Genomic DNA, 23,465 nt, shown 5'->3' with positions numbered 1-23,465 from the left:
TGGACCGACCAGGTAGTAGTGTCTAATAGAGTGGACAGTGAGTGGACACGGTGTTTAAAAACTCCAGCAGCGCTGCTGTGTCTGATCCACTCATACCAGCACAACACACACTAACACACCACCACCATGTCAGTGTCACTGCAGTGCTGAGAATGATCCACCACCTAAATAATACCTGCTCTGTGGTGGTCCTGACCATTTGAAGAACAGCAAGGGGGTAACAAAGCATGCAGAGAAACAGATGGCCTACAGTCAGTAATTGTAGAACTACAAAGTGCTTCTATATGGTAAGTGGAGCTGATAATATGAAACAAGGAGGTGGTTTTAATGTTATATTAGAGCAGGATGGGTCTGCAGGCAGGCTGCAGCTAGATGTCTCTCTCTCTCTCTCTCTCTCTCTCTTATTTCGGTTGTGTTGTTGTGATGTTCTGAGGAGGAACCGCCCAGGAAGAGCTAAACTCAACCGAACTTGAAAACTTAAACAAACAGCCGATTAAACTCTAAAAAACCGAGCTCAGTCGGTGGAACCGCGTTATTAATCAGTCGCTTTCGGTGTTTGCTGGGAGGTTTTGTGCTTTTAATAGCGGTTTATGTTTATAAAAGCTGTTATGGTCGTTCCTCGGGCGTTAGCCTATTAGCATAGCAACAGGTAGTGAGAGCTGCACGCGCGCCTGTAAACACGAGCACTGATGGATCAATAATACAATCTACTACAGTAAATACTGTGTTTACTCTGTGTGAGAGGGGTTATTTCATTATTCTGCATTCTGGAGCACCTAAAAATGACGGTAAGTCTGGATTCTACTGTATACGGTCTCTACATTAGGGAAAATGTCAATATATATACAATTATAGTCAAAAGTTTACATACATCTGTCATTTACCTGGTATTGTATGGCAGTCTTTGGGTTTCATGATCAATAATCGAAAATAATTTGCTTTAAACAACTTAGATGTATTATGCGGTGGGTTGGAAGGTTCTATAACTTCACAGAACCTGTCAATGCTTTCTAATTCCACATGACCATTCAAGATTGATTACAAATGGTGACTTCTCTGTGCCCATACATCCTAAGACACTAGATTTACAATTACAAAGACTATACAGCTCTACAGAGATCTCAGAAAGCGTATCATTGGTTTTCTACATGTCCAGAGTTTAGTGGTTAAGGTTCTGGACTAGTAATTCTGAACAGAAGGTTGCTGGTTCAAGCCCCACCACTGCCAGGTTGCCACTGTTGGGCCCTTGAGCAAGGCCCTTAACCCTCAACTGCTTAGACTGTATACTGTCACAAATGTAAGTCGTTTTGGATAAAAGTATCCACTAAATGTCCAATGTAGATGCATCTGGCAATCGTCTGTATGTACTCAGAATATGGAACAGTGGTCTCTTCACCAAGGACAGAAAGACACTCAACCACCAAAATCAGGGCTGTTGGAGTACTGGGGTGGTTTGGAAAGTTCTATAACCTCATAAAACCTTGTATCAAGGCCTCTTAATTCCACATGACCATTCAAGATTGATTACAAATGGTGACTTCTCTGTGCCCATACATCCTAAGACACTAGATTTACAATTACAAAGACTATAAAGCTCTACAGAGATCTCAGAAAGCGTATCATTGGTTTTCTACATGTCCAGAGCTTAGTGGTTAAGGTTCTGGACTAGTAATTCTGGACAGAAGGTTGCTGGTTCAAACCCCACCACTGCCAGGTTGCCACTGTTGGGCCCTTGAGCAAGGCCCTTAATCCTCAGTAGCTTAGACTGTATACTGTAACTGTAAGTCGCTTTGGATAAAGGTGTCTGCTAAATGCCATAAATGTAAATGTAATCAGAAGGTTGCTGGTTCAAGCCCCATAACTTCCAGGTTGCCACTGTTGGGCCCTTGAGCAAGGCCCTTAACCCTCAACTGCTTAGACTGTATACTGTCACAAATGTAAGTCGTTTTGGATAAAAGTATCCACTAAATGTCCAATGTAGATGCATCTGGCAATCGTCTGTATGTACTCAGAATATGGAACAGTGGTCTCTTCACCAAGGACAGAAAGACACTCAACCACCAAAATCAGGGCTGTTGGAGTACTGGGGTGGTTTGGAAAGTTCTATAACCTCATAAAACCTTGTATCAAGGCCTCTTAATTCCACATGACCATTCAAGATTGATTACAAATGGTGACTTCTCTGTGCCCATACATCCTAAGACACTAGATTTACAATTACAAAGACTATAAAGCTCTACAGAGATCTCAGAAAGCGTATCATTGGTTTTCTACATGTCCAGAGCTTAGTGGTTAAGGTTCTGGACTAGTAATTCTGGACAGAAGGTTGCTGGTTCAAACCCCACCACTGCCAGGTTGCCACTGTTGGGCCCTTGAGCAAGGCCCTTAATCCTCAGTAGCTTAGACTGTATACTGTAACTGTAAGTCGCTTTGGATAAAGGTGTCTGCTAAATGCCATAAATGTAAATGTAATCAGAAGGTTGCTGGTTCAAGCCCCATAACTTCCAGGTTGCCACTGTTGGGCCCTTGAGCAAGGCCCTTAACCCTCAATTGCTTAGACTGTATACTGTCACAAATGTAAGTCGTTTTGGATAAAAGCGTCCACTAAATGTCCAGTGTAAATGCATCTGACAGTCGTCTGTAGGTACAGAGAACATGGAACAGTGGTCTCTTCACCAAGGACAGAAAGACACTGAACCACCAAAATCAGTGACTTCTCTGTGCCCATACATCTTAAGCTACTAGATTTACAATTTAAAAGACTATGAAGCTTAACAGAGATCTCAGAAAGCTTATCATTGGTTGTACATGTCCCTTGGCACAATTTCCAGAGCATGTAGGGCAGTTGTAGCTTAGTGGTTAAGGTTCTGGACTAGTAATTCTGGACAGAAGGTTGCTGGTTCAGGCCCCACCACTGCCAGGTTGCCACTGTTGGGCCCTTAAGCAAGGCCCTTAACCCTCAATGACTTCTAATTGTATTGTTGTGCTGTTGTTACTTGTTGTGTTTAAGGTATTTTGGGCCAAAGCTCGTTATTATTGTGGTTTTATGGTAATAAGTGACGCCTGTGGTGTTGTGAAAAGTATTTGTCTTTGATGATGCGTAGTTAAGTCACTCTTATCACTTAAAAAAGCAAAATATCTCTTTTGGCCTGGGGTTTATAGACTGTATTATGTAAAAGTCAAATCAGATTCTGTGTTCGTGTATTTTCTTTCCCGTATGATGCCACAGTGGATCATTCTGGTCTGCGTACCTGATTCGACACAGTTTTTACCCTCCTTGATGCCACCCTTCTTTATTTTACCCGGGCTTGTGACAGGCACTGACAGCACACTGACAAGTGCACCTCATAATGGCTCGACAGTTTACACTTGCTGGAACCAGAGCTGGGATATCTAATACATCGTATCGAATCTCAGCTCTGCCTGCCGTCTGAGGCTGAGCGGCCACATGAACAACGATTGGCCTGTTGTTCAGATATGGGCGGGACTAAGCCGGATAGGGTACCTCTCTCATGACTGGTGCAATTACGACCTCTGCTGGCTGATTGATGGCGCCTGCACAGAGACGAGAAAAGAGTGCTCTCAGGGTGTGTCTCTCCGTACACAACGCTGAGCTGCACTGCACTCGCCAAAGTGCAGGTGATAAGATGCATACGGCTGCTGCCCACGTGTCGGAGGGGGCGTGGGTTAGCTTCGTTCTCCTCAATCAGAGCAGGGATCGGCATTGGTGGTGAGGAAGCATGACCCTCCCACCTCCATTTACATTTTCAGCATTTAGCAGACGCTTTCATCCAAAGAGACTTACAGTACTGTGACAGTATGCAGTCTAAGCAATTGAGGGTTAAGGGCCTTGCTTAAGGGTCCAACATCTGGCAGTGGTGGGTCTTGAACCGGCAACCTTCAGATTACTAGTCCAGTACCTTAACCACTAGGCTACAACTGCCTCCCTTCTTAGACGTAGGAGTACTTAGACGCCCAACCAGGAGTACTACTGAGATTCGAACCCCAGAGCTCAGTTTATTGGACTTGTATGATTACTGCTGCTTCACCCAAGCGCCAAATTCCATGTCTTGTTGATTTTCTGGACTGAAATGAGTAACACGCCCAGTGTAGTGCACACATTTAAATAAAAAATGTAAAATTTAAGAAACGAACCGTAATTATGCAGAAGTCAGATTGGATATGAAGTGTGAATAAATGGAGTGTAAGAACAGAGGCAGTGGGTGTGTGTGCACATTGTTATGCACCTATTCAAACTGAAAGTGTGTGAGTGTGTGTGATTCACCCGGTTTGATTTGGTCGTGTGTGTACACGTTGGCATTCCTCGAGTGTGTGTGTGTATGTGTGTGTTTATGTAAAGTCTGTCAGTAAATCAGGACGGAGAGGAGCCGTGTGTTTGTGTAAGGATTAAATCCTCAATAACGTCTCCTGATCCTTTTTACACCTTCATGTTTACTCTGGAATTTACTGCTTGTTTACTGTCGTGACTGTTTACATTCTCCCGATTTAGTCATATCCAATTAGTCCTGCGCTGCTGGGGATCCCGATTGCGTTCGGCGCTCCACGCCTCTTCTTTTTCACCCGTGCCTCTGTGGATTTATTCATGAGGCTCCTCCGCTTCTGTACTAACCAGGGTCCTTAAATAGTGTTGAAGACCCCGCCCACTTAGTCCGGTTTTCCCCGAATCTGCAATAAGAAAGAAAGAAAGATAAGAAAGATATACTTTATTTGTCATGTATACATATACAGGTGTACAGTACAATGAAATTCTTTCCTCGCATATCCCAGCTGGTGTTGGAAGCTGGGGACAGAGCACAGGGTCAGCCAACTTACGGCGCCCCTGGAGCAGACAGGGTTAAGGGCCTTGCTCAAGGACCCAACAGTGGCTACATAGCAGAGCCTGGATTTGAACCGCCAATCTTCCGGTTGATAGCCCAAAGCTCTACCCACTAGGCTGCCACAGGCCTAATAACAACTGAAGCGGAATCATTCATAGTCGCCATCTGTTGACCTTTGCATTTTTTTGGTGGGCAAATGAAACATGTGTCTATTCTCAAAGACCGACCGTGATTGTTTTGAACTCTTCTTAATTAAAGGCACTGGGACCCCCCTCTAGGCTCACAGATAGCGCTTTTCCACCAAAAGAACCATGGTTCTGGTTCTTGAACCGGTTCTGTTCAGGTTTCTTAGAACCTTGGTGTTCTCTAGAGATCCGTTTTTGGGAACCAAGCCAGCGTCATTAACGGTGGGCGTTACATAACGAAAGTAAAGAGTAACATGATGGTAGAGCGTGTAGATTATCTGTGGGGGTTTGTGCTGCTGTTACAGATGTTCGTTTTTATGTAAAAAGCATCGCTCAGCTATCGGTGATGTTTATCTCAGTCGTTGTTTTCTTTAGTTCACTGACGTGAGAAGTGTTTTGTGCTTCACTCTCACCACGACCCTCGGCACAAATAACCGGTTTGCTCAGCGCTCGACTTGAGTGATGAAACATCACTAAAGTTCAACGACACGAACAGGGACCATTATAGGGACCACAATGGAAATAAGTCTATGGACTTTTTGTGTTATCCCTGACTGTTTCAGTTTTTTATAGGAGGTATTGTATCTATTTATAAAATATGAAATGGTTCAATAAAATCAAATCAAATCAAATCAAACAAACATCTGTGTGAAATAACCATCAAATCCAGTCTAAAAGCTCCACATGTGTCTGTGTTTAACTGGATCTACTTCACGTGTGTTTATGCAGCTCCAGGTTCTGAATCTTCTCGGGAGAGTCGAAAAAGCTTCACGTAAAAAAATAAAGCGTAACGTGGCTGAATGTATTAAAAGTACCACATAGAAACACTAAACTTCTCTCTGTTATTACTTGTTATAAGTGCTCTGCACTGGTTATAAGTGCGCTGTACTGTTTATAGTAAGAGCTCTGTACTGGTTATAAGTGCTATGTACTGGTTATAAGTGCTCTGCACTGGTTATAAGTGCTCTGTACTGTTTATAGTAAGAGCTCTGTACTGGTTATAAGTGCTATGTACTGGTTATAAGTGCTCTGTACTGTTTATAGTAAGAGCTCTGTACTGGTTGTAAGTGCTATGTACTGGTTATAAGTGCTCTGTACTGGTTATAAGTGCTCTGTACTGTTTATAGTAAGAGCTCTGTACTGGTTATAAGTGCTATGTACTGGTTATAAGTGCTCTGTACTGTTTATAGTAAGAGCTCTGTACTGGTTATAAGTGCTCTGAACTGTTTATAGTAAGAGCTCTGTACTGGTTATAAGTGCTATGTACTGGTTATAAGTGCTCTGTACTGTTTATAGTAAGAGCTCTGTACTGGTTATAAGTGCTATGTACTGGTTATAAGTGCTCTGTACTGTTTATAGTAAGAGCTCTGTACTGGTTATAAGTGCTATGTACTGGTTATAAGTAGAGATGTACCGATCTGGGTTTTTGGCACCGATTTCGATCTCCAATCTCCTTTCAGGGCGATCGGCCGATAGCCGATTCTGATCGGGAAGAGGTGGGGGGGGTACTTCTAAAACTAAAGCAATTAATTTTTTCACCCACAGGAGATATATTTCATTAGTCTAACTGACCACACACACACAGGTTTATGTTATCCAGTTCAGTCTGAAAAAAACTTAAAAATAGGGCTAACAGTGACGATAAAACAGTGACGAAAGCAACGGCGTGTGTGTGCCTTTAAGAGAGACGCTTTGTTCACAGTATCGATTTAAGTGATTCAGGAGTCGATTCATTTTATGTGAAGCGTAAGTTTCTCTTCTCAGTTATCTCTCCATGTTTACTGTTATTAATGAATGTCGTGGTTTTAAATAAACACCAGCTACTACAGAAAACTGCTATTACCACAGAGCGGTAACCGAATCAGACTCGTTCCGCCTGTGGAGCTAAAAGTTTTCTGTCAGTCAGAGCAGATGATCCTGAACTAACGAATTGAGTAATGAATAAACTTTTGCCTCTGCTTGGCTCTGTAACGTTTTCTGTTCTCATCTACATCAAAAGCAAGAACCGCTCACGATTTACCAAAGTGAACCAGGAGTTTATATAACGTGCTGATAGAATCGACTCAGATGGGATCTGGCTGAATTATCTTTTTAAAGTAAATATTTCAATCAGCAAAATTGTACAACGTTATTTATGTTATTTTAGGTAGTGAAATGCGATGGTTGACGAATGGTGATGCGATGGTTGGCGCTTTGTAGCTCAAAGTTAAGCTTAACCTGGAGGTGATCTTTATAGATCACGCGATCGGATCTGCTGAATTTAGGAAATATCGACCGATCGCATATTTTGATTAAAAATCGGCCGATTTCGATACATAGCCGATCGATCGTTCCATCTCTAGTTATAAGTGCCTCTGTACTCTGTACTGGTTATAAGTGCCTCTGTACTGGTTATAAGTGCCTCTGTACTGGTTATAAGCGCTCTGTACTGCCCAAATTCATTGCTCGTTGTTTTAGTACAACAAGCCATGTTACGCTTTATTTTTCACGTTTAGCGTTTATACTGCCCGGGTCACTTTTACCACCTCATATCACACAGTTCGTCCTTTTTAAAGCGCTTTGAAAATATCAGCAGCAAACTCAACATTTAATCAGGTGAACTTTAAAAGATAAAAATGCAGCATCGAGCTCCATACGCACCCAAACCTCTACACTGGGACACGCCCACCGATTACGTCACGGTTCGCGCTGAAAAACCCAGTATTCTGTGGTGCCAGATTAGAACGCTAGTTCGCTTTCTGGAACCTCTTTTTTTCGGTGGAAAGACGCTGAACCGGTTCAAAATCACGTTCGCAAGCCGGAACCGTTCCGCGTCGGTGGAAAAGGGGTAAGAGGCTCCAGAGTTAAGAACCACGGCTCTAAAGAAGAACGATCTGACGTCTGGGATCTGTAGCATTAGCGTGTACCTTGACCCTCCTTCAGTGGTTCACACTACACGCCCTGCTGAATGCTGATAACCAAACTTGACGTTCCACCGTACTGTTCCACGTGACACCAGTAGTTCCTTAGTCGTAGCCTCGTGTGTCGACTCAGCAGTGTGAGTTTCACACGTCTATTCATGGTTGGCGTTTCCTGTTTAGTTGGACACTTTTATAAGCACGTTTACTTTCACACACTAACACACACACTTCTTATTTTGTAGTAGAGGTTCCTGAATGATTTGGTCGTGTGTGTATTAGCCGGATGATCTGAATGATCTGATTGAAATTTTGGAGGAATAAAGCCAATCAGCTGCACAATACACTAGAGAAGAGAGGTTTGGCCTGTTTGACGGATCGAGTGCATTGTAGTGGCTGGGTGGGGTGCGGTTTGGGTTTTTGGGTTGGGTTTGGTTTGGTTATGGTGGTGATATGCGTGGTGAGGAAGTGTTTCACTGCAGCCAAACCTGCAAATATGTGTTGAAATGTAAAAGGCATACACCGATCACTCATAACATTAAAACCACCTCCTCGTTTCTACACTCACTGTCCATTTTATCAGCTCCACTTACCATATAGAAGCACTTTGTAGTTCTACAATTACTGACTGTAGTCCATCTGTTTCTCTACAAACCTTTTTAACCTGCTTTCACCCTGTTCTTCAATGGTCAGGACCCCCACAGGACCACTACAGAGCAGGTATTATTTAGGTGGTGGATCATTCTCAGCACTGCAGTGACACTGACCTGGTGGTGGTGTGTTAGTGTGTGTTGTGCTGGTATGAGTGGACCAGACACAGCAGCGCTGCTGGAGTTTTTAAGTACCGTGTCCACTCACTGTCCACTCTATTAGACACTCCTACCTAGTCGATCCACCTTGTAGATGTAAAGTCAGAGACGATCGCTCATCTATTGCTGCTGTTTGAGTCGGTCATCTTCTAGACCTTCATCAGTGGTCACAGGACGCTGCCCACAGGGCGCTGTTGGCTGGATATTTTTGGTTGGTGGATGATTCTCAGTCCAGCAGTGACAGTGAGGTGTTTAAAAACTCCAGCAGCGCTGCTGTGTCTGATCCACTCATACCAGCACAACACACACTAACACACCACCACCATGTCAGTGTCACTGCAGGGCTGAGAATGATCCACCACCTAAATAATACCTGCTCTGTGGTGGTCCTGTGGGGGTCCTGACCATTGAAGAACAGCATGAAAGGGGGGTAACAAAGCATGTAGAGAAACAGATGGACTACAGTCAGTAATTGTAGAACTACAAAGTGCTTCTATATGGTAAGTGGAGCTGATCAAATGGACAGTGAGTGTAGAAACAAGGAGGTGGTTTTAATGTTATGGCTGATCAGTGTATATATAGATCTCTAAAATCTCTCTCTCTCTTTCTATTTACAGCCCGATCTGTTGAACTTCAAGAAGGGATGGATGTCAAAACTGGACGACACTGGAGAGGTGTGTGTGTGTGTGTGTGTGTGTGTGTGTGTGTGTGTGTGTGTGTGTGTGTGTGTGTGTGTGTGTGTACAGACAGAATATGTATCTCTGTTTATTCCATGTGGTCCTCTTTCTCTTCATGATTGAACTGTTTAATGTTTTTATAAATAACACTCCAGTGATGACATCATTCACTCATTCACACTGCACACCGCTCACTGTGGAAACCATTCACTCATTGTCTGTTTTATCACCGCTTTATCCCGGTCAGGGTCACGCTGGGTGCAATATACTGGGCGAAAGATAGGAAACACCCCGGACAGGTCGCCAGCCCATCACAGGGCACACACACGCCTAGTCAGTTAACCTGACTGCACGTCTTTGTACTGTGGGAGGAAACCGGAGCTCCCGGAGTAAACCCACACAGACACGGGGAGAACATGCAAACTCCACACAGAAAGGACCCAGACCGCCCCACCTGGGAATCGAACCCAGGACCTTCTTGCGTCAGTGACATCATCATGTGTAACGTGTGTATGTGTGTGTACAGTGGAAGAAGCACTGGTTCGTACTGACGGACGCCGGATTGAAGTATTACAGAGACTCTGTAGCAGAGGAGGTGTGTGTGTGTGTGTGTGTGTTCATATTTCAACTTTTTATTTATTTTATTGAGGTGCTTTTAGGTTCTAATGTAGCTGATAATGATCAGAAACTAAAATCAGTTCAAATCCAGCGCTGTGCTCGTGTAATACCTTTGCAAAAACTGTTTTATCTTTTTATTATATAGTTTAAAATATGTAATTTAAATATAAAACGGGTTTATTACTGACATTATTATTATTATTAAACTATCGTATTAGATTATAACATAAGTAGTTTATTATAGGTATTAATAACATATTACATTACATTATTATTAAAGACTATTATTATTTTTTTATTAATATACTATATTAAAGTATTTTTATTATGGTCAATATTGATTTTATCATTTTAAATATTGTTATAATTATATTGATATAATAATAATAATATTTTATTTATTTAATTAATAATTACTTACATTATTATACGATTTCTATTGGTATTAATATTAGAGATGTTAAATGTGTATTATTTTTATATTAGAAATATTCATATTATACACATTTCTATCACTAATATTAACATTTATTCAAGCAATTCATTTAAATGTTTTTACTTTTTAGTTTACTAATAATTAATAATTTTAATTAAATATAATTTTTTATATAAAATATAAAATAATAATTATTATACTTATTACTATTATTATTGTATCATTATTACTATTAATATTTATAATAATAATGTTATTACTGTTAGTGTTTCTATTATTATTATTATATTTTATGTCCTGTTATTATTATTTATCTCTGTGTGTGTGTGTGTGTGTGTGTGTGTGTGTGTGTGTGCTGTAGAAGGACGAGCTGGACGGAGAGATCGATCTGCGCTCTTGTATTAAAGTGTCCGAGTTCAACGTGGAGAAAAACTACGGCTTTCAAATACAGGTCAGTACAATCATGTGTTCATTCACTTACTCATTCATTCATTCACTCATTCTCTCACTCACTCACTCATGTGTTCAGTAGTAATAATAATGCTGAATGATGTAGTATAGCAGTATGAAGTTCGACTGTATCTGACCTCATCAGCTGAGCACTGCAGAAGTTTGAAGAGTGACACCCCCCCCATATAAAGCCTTATTATTGGTGTAAAGCACCCCCCCCCTGAGGACGTGGGTTTAAACGTGGACTGTTGTGGTGTTTCTGTCTCTGTAGACGGTGGGCGACGTCTTCACTCTGTCAGCCATGACGGCCGGAATCAGGAGGAACTGGATCGAGGTTCTGAGGAAAAACATCCGACCGAGCAGCTCACCAGATCTCACACAGTCAGTACCAGATACACACACACACACTTACACACTCATATATACACACACACACACACACAGACCGAGCAGCTCACCAGATCTCACACAGTCAGTACCAGATACACACACACACACTTACACACTCATATACACACACACACACACACAGACCGAGCAGCTCACCAGATCTCACACAGTCAGTACCAGATACACACACACACACTTACACACTCATATACACACACACACACACACAGACCGAGCAGCTCACCAGATCTCACACAGTCAGTACCAGATACACACACACACACACTTACACACTCATATATACACACACACACACAGACCGAGCAGCTCACCAGATCTCACACAGTCAGTACCAGATACACACACACACACTTACACACTCATATACACACACACACACACACAGACCGAGCAGCTCACCAGATCTCACACAGTCAGTACCAGATACACACACACACACTTACACACTCATATACACACACACACACACACAGACCGAGCAGCTCACCAGATCTCACACAGTCAGTACCAGATACACACACACACACACTTACACACTCATATATACACACACACACACAGACCGAGCAGCTCACCAGATCTCACACAGTCAGTACCAGATACACACACACACACTTACACACTCATATACACACACACACACAGACCGAGCAGCTCACCAGATCTCACACAGTCAGTACCAGATACACACACACACACTTACACACTCATATACACACACACACACACACAGACCGAGCAGCTCACCAGATCTCACACAGTCAGTACCAGATACACACACACACACTTACACACTCATATACACACACACACACACACACAGACCGAGCAGCTCACCAGATCTCACACAGTCAGTACCAGATACACACACACACACTTACACACTCATATATACACACACACACACACACAGACCGAGCAGCTCACCAGATCTCACACAGTCAGTACCAGATACACACACACACACTTACACACTCATATATACACACACACACACACACAGACCGAGCAGCTCACCAGATCTCACACAGTCAGTACCAGATACACACACACACACTTACACACTCATATACACACACACACACACACAGACCGAGCAGCTCACCAGATCTCACACAGTCAGTACCAGATACACACACACACACAGACCGAGCAGCTCACCAGATCTCACACAGTCAGTACCAGATACACACACACACACTTACACACTCATATACACACACACACACACACAGACCGAGCAGCTCACCAGATCTCACACAGTCAGTACCAGATACACACACACACACTTACACACTCATATATACACACACACACACACAGACCGAGCAGCTCACCAGATCTCACACAGTCAGTACCAGATACACACACACACACTTACACACTCATATATACACACACACACACACACAGACCGAGCAGCTCACCAGATCTCACACAGTCAGTACCAGATACACACACACACACTTACACACTCATATACACACACACACACACACAGACCGAGCAGCTCACCAGATCTCACACAGTCAGTACCAGATACACACACACACACTTACACACTCATATACACACACACACACACACAGACCGAGCAGCTCACCAGATCTCACACAGTCAGTACCAGATACACACACACACACACTTACACACTCATATACACACACACACACAGACCGAGCAGCTCACCAGATCTCACACAGTCAGTACCAGATACACACACACACACTTACACACTCATATACACACACACACACACACAGACCGAGCAGCTCACCAGATCTCACACAGTCAGTACCAGATACACACACACACACTTACACACTCATATACACACACACACACACACACAGACCGAGCAGCTCACCAGATCTCACACAGTCAGTACCAGATACACACACACACACAGACCGAGCAGCTCACCAGATCTCACACAGTCAGTACCAGATACACACACACACACTTACACACTCATATACACACACACACACACACACAGACCGAGCAGCTCACCAGATCTCACACAGTCAGTACCAGATACACACACACACACTTACACACTCATATATACACACACACACACACACAGACCGAGCAGCTCACCAGATCTCACACAGTCAGTACCAGATACACACACACACACTTACACACTCATATATACACACACACACACACACAGACCGAGCAGCTCACCAGATCTCACACAGTCAGTACCAGATACACACACACACACTTACACACTCATATACACACACACACACACACAGACCGAGCAGCTCACCAGATCTCACACAGTCAGTACCAGATACACACACACACACAGACCGAGCAGCTCACCAGATCTCACACAGTCAGTACCAGATACACACACACACACTTACACACTCATATACACACACACACACACACAGACCGAGCAGCTCACCAGATCTCACACAGTCAGTACCAGATACACACACACACACTTACACACTCATATATACACACACACACACACACAGACCGAGCAGCTCACCAGATCTCACACAGTCAGTACCAGATACACACACACACACTTACACACTCATATATACACACACACACACACACAGACCGAGCAGCTCACCAGATCTCACACAGTCAGTACCAGATACACACACACACACTTACACACTCATATACACACACACACACACACAGACCGAGCAGCTCACCAGATCTCACACAGTCAGTACCAGATACACACACACACACTTACACACTCATATACACACACACACACACACAGACCGAGCAGCTCACCAGATCTCACACAGTCAGTACCAGATACACACACACACACTTACACACTCATATACACACACACACACACACAGACCGAGCAGCTCACCAGATCTCACACAGTCAGTACCAGATACACACACACACACTTACACACTCATATACACACACACACACACAGAGACCGAGCAGCTCACCAGATCTCACACAGTCAGTACCAGATACACACACACACACTTACACACTCATATATACACACACACACACAGACCGAGCAGCTCACCAGATCTCACACAGTCAGTACCAGATACACACACACACACTTACACACTCATATATACACACACACACACACAGACCGAGCAGCTCACCAGATCTCACACAGTCAGTACCAGATACACACACACACACACTTACACACTCATACACACACACACACACACTTACACACTCATATAGATCTCACACAGTCAGTACCAGATACACACACACACACTTACACACTCATATATACACACACACACACACACACAGACCGAGCAGCTCACCAGATCTCACACAGTCAGTACCAGATACACACACACACACTTACACACTCATATACACACACACACACACACAGACCGAGCAGCTCACCAGATCTCACACAGTCAGTACCAGATACACACACACACACTTACACACTCATATATACACACACACACACAGACCGAGCAGCTCACCAGATCTCACACAGTCAGTACCAGATACACACACACACACTTACACACTCATATATACACACACACACACACACAGACCGAGCAGCTCACCAGATCTCACACAGTCAGTACCAGATACACACACACACACTTACACACTCATATACACACACACACACACACAGACCGAGCAGCTCACCAGATCTCACACAGTCAGTACCAGATACACACACACACACTTACACACTCATATACACACACACACACACACAGACCGAGCAGCTCACCAGATCTCACACAGTCAGTACCAGATACACACACACACACTTACACACTCATATATACACACACACACACACAGACCGAGCAGCTCACCAGATCTCACACAGTCAGTACCAGATACACACACACACACACTTACACACTCATACACACACACACACACACTTACACACTCATATAGATCTCACACAGTCAGTACCAGATACACACACACACACTTACACACTCATATATACACACACACACACACACACAGACCGAGCAGCTCACCAGATCTCACACAGTCAGTACCAGATACACACACACACACTTACACACTCATATACACACACAGACCGAGCAGCTCACCAGATCTCACACAGTCAGTACCAGATACACACACACACACTTACACACTCATATATACACACACACACACAGACCGAGCAGCTCACCAGATCTCACACAGTCAGTACCAGATACACACACACACACTTACACACTCATATACACACACACACACACAGACCGAGCAGCTCACCAGATCTCACACAGTCACTACCAGACACACTTACACACTCATATACAGTGGGGCCAAAAAGTATTTAGTCAGCCACTGATTGTGCAGGTTCTCCTACTTAGAAAGATGAGAGAGGTCTGTAATTTTCATCATAGGTACACTTCAACTATGAGAGACAAAATGAGAAAAAAAAATCCAGGAAATCACATTGTAGGATTTTTAAAGAATTTATTTGTAAATTATGGTGGAAAATAAGTATTTGGTCAATAACAAACAAGCAAGATTTCTGGCTCTCACAGACCTGTAACTTCTTCTTTAAGAAGCTCTTCTGTCCTCCACTCGTTACCTGTATTAATGGCACCTGTTTGACCTCGTTATCTGTATAAAAGACACCTGTCCACAGTCTCAAACTTTCAGACTCCAAACTCAACCATGGCCAAGACCAAAGAGCTGTCGAAGGACACCAGGGAGAAAATTGTAGACCTGCACCAGGCTGGGAAGAGTGAATCTACAGTACAATAGGCAAGCAGGTTGGTGTGAATAAATCAACTGTGGGAGCAATTGTACTGATCTGTGTTAAGGGAAGAATGAATGGGGCCATGTATCGTGAGATTTTAAGCCAAAACCTCCTTCCATCAGTGAGAGCATTGAAGATGGAATGTGGCCGAGTCTTCCAGCATGACAATGATCCCAAACACACCGCTCGAGCAACGAAGGAGTGGCTCCGTAAAAAGCATTTCAAGGTCCTGGAGTGGCCTAGCCAGTCTCCAGACCTCAGCCCCATAGAACATTTGTGGAGTCCGTGTTGCCCAGCGACAGCCCCAAAACATCACTGCTCTAGAGGAGATCTGCATGGAGGAATGGGCCAAAATACCAGCTACAGTGTGTGCAAACCTGGTGAAGACTTACAGGAAACGTTTCACCTCTGTCATTGCCAACAAAGGTTATGTTACAAAGTATTGAGTTGAACTTTTGTTATTGACCAAATACTTATTTTCCACCATAATTTACAAATAAATTCTTTAAAAATCCTACAATGTGATTTCCTGGATTTTTTTTTCTCATTTTGTCTCTCATAGTTGAAGTGTAGCTATGATGAAAATTACAGACCTCTCTCATCTTTCTAAGTAGGAGAACCTGCACAATCAGTGGCTGACTAAATACTTTTTGACCCCACTGTATACACACACACACACACACACACACACAGACCGAGCAGCTCACCAGATCTCACACAGTCAGTACCAGATACACACACACACTTACACACTCATACACACACACTTGCACACACAGGATGGGTGTACCTAATAAAGTGCTCAGTACCCTGTAAAACACTCCATTGCTTTTACCTGCAGCGTCTGAACACTTACGCTCTCTCCCTCCTCCAGACTCCCCGACAGCAGCGCTGACAAAGACGCGTCTCAACACCGGCCGGCCCAGCGCCTCGCCAGCCAATCGGAGCCCTCCCCCGCTCCCAGCCCCGCCCCGCGCAAATTCGACTACGTGGAGCTCTCTCCGGTAGCCACACCCGCCCCCTCGGCGCCGGCCGACCAGAGAGAGGCGGGGGAGGGCCAGGTCCGCGAGCACGGCCAGGCCCCGGACGAGAGGGTCCGCGCGGGACAGCGCACCTGGACCAGGACGCCCGAGCAGAAGCGGCTGGAGCAGGATATCGAGAAGAAGTGGGAGGAGTTCGAGCGGCTGCCGCTGAAGATGACGACGTCACTTCCTGCGCTGGGGGCGTGGCCGGCGCTGCAGAGGGAGGTAGAGCGTGCAGATGATTTTTTTCACTTTGCAAAGTAAAACACACGGGCCGAGTTTGCAAATGAAACAATTCATCTGGTGTGTGATAGAAGGTGATATGGCCAAAAGTAAGTGGACACCTGACCATCAGCTTGCTATTCATCCAAAACCATGAGCACACTTAACTTTTCTGGGGGGGCTTTCCTCAAGATTTTGGAGTGTGCATGTGGGAATTTGTGCCCGTTCATCCTTGTACACAGTATGCCGGAACAGGGAGGCCTTCCCCAACCTGTTGCCACAGAGTTTGAAGGACATAATTGATTCTGTCCACATACTTTTGGTCATAATGAACCTGATTGAACTTGCACGTCTGTGTGTGTGTGTGTGTGTTTGCATGCTTTTTGAGTCGTGAGTTCTGTGACATGCTTCTTCAGAACTGGTGCTGCCGACCCGGCCGGGAGTCCAGCAGGCACACTTGGCCAGGCGGTGCCAGAGGGAGGATCTCGGCTGGTAGAGGGGGGTTCACGTAGAGTATGGCGCACTGAGAACAGCCTGAGCTGACCACTGGGTTTCACCAGGGTCCATCCGACAAACGTAGACTTATTTAGACATACCCAGTTCCCCCTCACTGCATCGTCAACCTGGGAAAAAGTTTTCCCACCCAGCAGACTAGTGACCATTGTAGCCTAGTGGTTAAGGTACTGGACCAGAAATCAAAAGGTTGTGGGGTCAAGCCCCACCACTGTCGGGTTGCCACTGTTGGGCCCTTAAGCAAGTCTCCTAACTAGGGCTGTCGTAGCCTAACAATAAAACTTGTTTATATAGCTCTAAAATCCAGATAAATTAAGTAATTTTCAAAAACTTTGATTGCTTTGATAATATACTGTTACAGTCAGCATCAGTGGGTAATTTTTTTCTGCTGCACTGTCTTCACTGCCGATCGTGGTCACTAGGGGGCGCTGAGAACTGGACATTCTGGTGCCGGTAGGACCACGAGCGTCGGGTTCCTTCATTCAGTGAGCTTTACCCTCTGTTTCTGTGTGTGTCTCCAGCAGGTGGCGCCCCTGAGGAAGCTGCAGCAGGAGAAGTGTGTGTCATGCGGTGTGCCGTGTGTGTGTGCGGGTGGAGGCGTGAGCGTGTGTGGGTGTTGCAGCGCGAGTTTGGAGCAGATGGAGCGGGCGCACCGGCAGGCCCTGGACGAGCTGCAGAGGAGGCACGAACGACAGACGTCCGAGCTGCGCAGGGACAGAGAGAGGGTCCTGAACGAGGAGGTGCAGGCCACCGCGCACGGTCAGTGGACGAGAGGGTGTGGACGCCTGAACGTGGGCGTGTCACAGGGAAACTGGGGAGGCTTTTAGCAAGATTTCGGGGTGTGTCTGTGGGGATTTGTGCCCGGTTAGTCCGACGCGTTGGTAAGCCTGACTCATGTTATGATTCATTCTAAAGGTGGGATTAGGAGCCGGAGCTTCTCGACATTTAGTCTGAACAGGCACAGATTCCCACAGACGCTGTCCGAAACCTTGTGGATGAAAGAACGCCCACGGTTCAGAGTCACATGCTTATATAGCGTACGTCTTGTGTGTGTTCCAGCGATGGAGGCCCTGAGTAAAGCCCATAAAGCAGAGCTGGAGCGAGAGGTGCAGAGAGCCAGAACCCTCACGGCACAGACGGCAGGAACTCACTCGCTCACCGACCAGCATCAGTGAGTCCCGACCGAGTCTCGTCCTGTTCACACGATCACCAGCACACCTCGCGCACCACGCATACACATCCCAGACATCTACTGTCTCTAGTCTGCCGGGTGGGAAAAGACGGGACTAAAAAGGGGCGGGGTCTTCACTGCCGTGTAAGAGAGAGGTGGAGGAACGTGGAGATCAGCGCGTGACTCTCCATGCGTGAGACCGACCTCACGCGCCGATCCACCGAAGTACGAGCGAATAAGAAGGGGTCGGAGAGAGGGCGTGTCAGGAGAATATATCCTCCTCGTAGGGATCTCCAGCAGTGGAAGAGGAACTGGTTATGACTAAATTGAGAGAAAAGGAAGAAAACACAGAAATAAAATAGTTAAAATTGTTATTACACACACAGAGACGTACTAAAGCTCAAGGTCCGAATCTGACCAGGGTCTAAAACAAACGTACTACAAAAGTACTAAACCTAGTGTGTGTGTGTGTCCATACATTAGCTGGATTATCTGACCAGTACTTCTAGAAAAGTACTAAACCCAGTGTGTTTGTGTGTGTGTGTGTGTGTGTCCATACATTAGCTGGATTATCTGACCAGGTCTAGAACAGTACTAAACCTAGTGTGTGTGTGTGTGTGTGTTCATACATTAGCTGGATTATCTGACCAGTACTTCTAGAAAAGTACTAAACCTAGTGTGTGTGTGTGTGTTCAGACATTAGCTGGATTATCTGACCGGGTCTGGAACAGTACTAAACCTAGTGTGTGTGTGTTCATACATTAGCTGGATTATCTGACCAGTACTTCTAGAAAAGTACTAAACCCAGTGTGTTTGTGTGTGTGTGTGTGTTCAGACATTAGCTGGATTATCTGACCAGGTCTAGAACAGTACTAAACCTAGTGTGTGTGTGTGTGTTCAGACATTAGCTGGATTATCTGACCAGGTCTAGAACAGTACTAAACCTAGTGTGTGTGTGTGTGTTCATACATTAGCTGGACTATCTGACCAGTACTTCTAGAAAAGTACTAAACCTAGTGTGTGTGTGTGTGTGTGTGTGTGTGTGTGTGTTCAGACATTAGCTGGATTATCTGACCGGGTCTGGAACAGTACTAAACCTAGTGTGTGTGTGTTCATACATTAGCTGGATTATCTGACCAGTACTTCTAGAAAAGTACTAAACCTAGTGTGTGTGTGTGTGTGTGTGTGTGTGTGTGTGTGTGTGTGTGTGTTCATACATTAGCTGGATTATCTGACCAGTACTTCTAGAAAAGTACTAAACCTAGTGTGTGTGTGTGTGTGTGTAAATACATTAGCTGGATTATCTGACCAGTACTTCTAGAAAAGTACTAAACCTAGTGTGTGTGTTCATACATTAGCTGGATTATCTGACCAGTACTTCTAGAAAAGTACTAAACCTAGTGTGTGTGTGTGTGTGTGTGTGTTCAGACATTAGCTGGATTATCTGACCAGGTCTAGAACAGTACTAAACCTAGTGTGTGTGTGTTCATACATTAGCTGGATTATCTGACCAGTACTTCTAGAAAAGTACTAAACCCAGTGTGTGTGTGTGTGTTCTGACATTAGCTGGATTATCTGACCAGGTCTAGAAAAGTACTAAACCTAGTGTGTGTGTGTGTTCAGACATGAGCTGCTGTCCCTGAAGAGAGAGCTGGACGGATTATCTGACCAGTACTCTCAGAAGTGTCTGGAGCTGAAGCGAGAACAGCAGCAGAACCGAGAGAAGGAACATCACATCAGTCTGAAGGCGGAGGAGGTGGAGCAGCTGAGCAGAGAGAAGCAGGTGAGGAGGAGCGGAGGTGAATCGGGAGGACGAGGGAGAGGAGGAGTGGACAGAGCGCTAAAACACGCCTGATGTTTGTTTGTGTCTCTGTAGGATCTCCAGTCCCGATTAACGGAGGAGATCCGACGTGTGCGCAGCTTCATCACCGGTCAGAAACCAGAGGTCAGCGCTGACGGGGACAAGGAGCGACCGGCCTGTGAACTAGAGGTCAGATACAAAAAAACATCAAAGACTTTCAGTCCTTAATCTAACAATAATAAAACAGCGGTAGAGATCAGAACCAGAACAGAACCACCGACGCAGCACGGAGCCCGTTCCAGTTTACGAACTTGACTTTGAACCGGTTCCGGAAAAAAGAGGAGCGAACTAGCGGGCCAATCTGGCACCACAGAATACTCGGTTTTTCAGCCCGAACCATGACGTCCGTCTGTGGGCATGTCATGTTGTACAGCATAGCGACAGCAACAATGCCGTCCGCTGGAGTCTCATATGGAGCTTAATGCTGCATTTTTATCTTTTAAACTTCACCTGATTACATTTTGAGCCAGTTTGCCGCTGATATTTTCAAAGCGCCTTTAAAAAGACCCGGACAGAACGGAAACCGCTTAACGTGAAAAATGAAGCGTGAAGCGTTTTCAGCTCCCCGAGCTGCATAAACACCACACGTGAAGTAAATCCAGTTAAACACGGATACACGTGGTATTTTAGAGTAGATTTGATGGTTATTTCACACAGATGGATGTTCGTGTTGTGGAACTTTAATGATGTTTCACTGCTCACCCACCGCTGATGACGCTGCTTGGTTCTCAAAAACTGGTGGAAACGCAGGTCGGTTCTCTACAGAACACCAAGGTTCAGAGAAACCTGAACAGAACCGGTTCAAGAACCAGAACCATGGTTTTTTTGGTGGAAAAGGGGCATAAGAGCAATCTGGACCCAGTGCACACAGTGGACCTCCTCAAAGCTTCTCACCCTCTTCATGACAACATGATTAAAGTAGAAGCACCCACCTAATTCATCCTTAATACCAGCACACATCCGCAAAGTAAAAACCATGTGTTTATATGGTTATATTTATATATTTTAAGCCCTTATAAACCCTCCCACACTCTTATAAACATTTCCCGCACAGTTACACAGCATAAAGCGAAATCTAACGCTTCTCTCCTTCGCTGAGCCAATCAGCACCCAGGATACTTAACCGCGTGCTCTGATTGGGTAGCTTCTTAGCCATCCGCCAATAGCGTCACAGGTATGAAATCAACTGTGCAAACCAACCGAGGAAGCACGTATCAGAAATAAAAAGACTCCTTGTCCGCAGAAATACGCGAACCAGCGGAAAATGGAGTGAAGCTGCGAAAGTCGAAGCGCAACATAGCGAGGGATTACTGTATATACATAATAGCAATAATAACAATAAGCATATGAATAAAAATGGGTATGTATTATAATAATAATAATAATAATAAAGATTAGTTAGGTATACATTATAATTATAACAATAATAATAATAAAGATTAGTTAGGTATATGTTAGTAATAACAGTACTAGTAATAAGATGTGTAAATGATAACTACAGTAATCCCTCCTTGATCACGGGGGTTGCGTTCCAGAACCCTCCGCGAAAGGTGAAAACGTGTTTATATGGTTATTTTTATAACCCGATTCCATCGGCTTTAGCATTTAGCATCTTGTCATTAAAACCAATGGATTGAGGTAGCACAGCACGCTAACGTCAATATAACATCTCTCTTCATGTACCGATAACGGTCACATTTCCTGACGAGCCCGAACTTGCAAATAAAAACACTCGGTACAAGTTTATACAAGTGAAAAATCAGTAATATTTTATTTACGTTTGAAAAGAACTCCATTCGTTTGTCCGCACCGTCAGCCATGTTTATTCTTCTGTAAGAGAAGAGCGCCCGACCCGCAATGAATTCTGGGATTGGGATCACTAAGGCAGCGTCGGATGCTCACTCGTTCTTGCGTGAAAATAACGTTGAGATGTTGAAGGATTTGGAACAGCCTCCTTATCGGGAGCGCACAGGATGACGTGAAATGCGTCTCTGTAGAGAGCGCACTAGCTTTTCCAACACACCCTTTGTCTGCAGAAATCCGCGAGCCAGCGAAAAATCCGCGGTTTATATTTAGACATGCTTGCAAATAAAATCCGCGATAGAGTGAAGCCGCAAAAGTCGAAGCGCGATATAGCGAGGGATTACTGTATTCTGCTGTAACTATAACTATATAAGGATGGTGAAAAATAACGTATATGTATGACGGTTGTGTAAAGTGCAGGTGCTAATGATAAATAATAACAACAGTCCAGTGTGCAGTCCGGGGTTATGGCATACACACATACATACATCAATTTATCTGTAAATTTATCCATTCATCCATACATACATACGTACATATATTTATCCATCCACCAATCCGTCCATCCATCCAGTTACCCCAAATAGCTTCATACTGACACCGACCGGCTTCAGTGCTTCTAAATTTGATGCTGACTAGTTGTGTTGTTCATGATGTAAATAAAATAAATGTGTAATAATTAGGGATGTAACGATTCACCACAAGAGAGTTAAAAATCGGTGCACATGTGACACGATTCGAATCGGTAATTCATCTGAAATGAATCGATATTCAGTTTATGGTGAATCGCACC

The 23,465-nt window shown here is 44.4% G+C and overlaps 1 protein-coding gene across 1 annotated transcript in view; it reads left to right on the top strand.

Annotated features, from left to right (window-relative positions):
* The first annotated feature begins 457 nt into the window (after positions 1 to 457).
* Positions 458 to 23,465, top strand: part of triobpb (TRIO and F-actin binding protein b) — a 30,458-nt gene continuing 7,450 nt past the window's right edge. Inside the window, exons 1-10 of the mRNA XM_063017311.1 lie at positions 458 to 788; positions 9,347 to 9,403; positions 9,933 to 10,001; positions 10,822 to 10,911; positions 11,182 to 11,291; positions 16,955 to 17,327; positions 18,359 to 18,596; positions 18,897 to 19,008; positions 20,632 to 20,791; positions 20,885 to 20,998. Coding sequence (XP_062873381.1) covers positions 783 to 788; positions 9,347 to 9,403; positions 9,933 to 10,001; positions 10,822 to 10,911; positions 11,182 to 11,291; positions 16,955 to 17,327; positions 18,359 to 18,596; positions 18,897 to 19,008; positions 20,632 to 20,791; positions 20,885 to 20,998 — 1,329 coding nt within the window. The 5' untranslated portion in view covers positions 458 to 782. The remainder of the gene's footprint in view (positions 789 to 9,346; positions 9,404 to 9,932; positions 10,002 to 10,821; positions 10,912 to 11,181; positions 11,292 to 16,954; positions 17,328 to 18,358; positions 18,597 to 18,896; positions 19,009 to 20,631; positions 20,792 to 20,884; positions 20,999 to 23,465) is intronic.

This window comes from Trichomycterus rosablanca, chromosome 2 (genome assembly GCF_030014385.1).
Source record: "Trichomycterus rosablanca isolate fTriRos1 chromosome 2, fTriRos1.hap1, whole genome shotgun sequence".
Classification (NCBI taxonomy): domain Eukaryota; kingdom Metazoa; phylum Chordata; class Actinopteri; order Siluriformes; family Trichomycteridae; genus Trichomycterus; species Trichomycterus rosablanca.
Note: the sequence above shows the minus strand (reverse complement) of the source record. Positions and strands in the feature narration are given on the sequence as shown.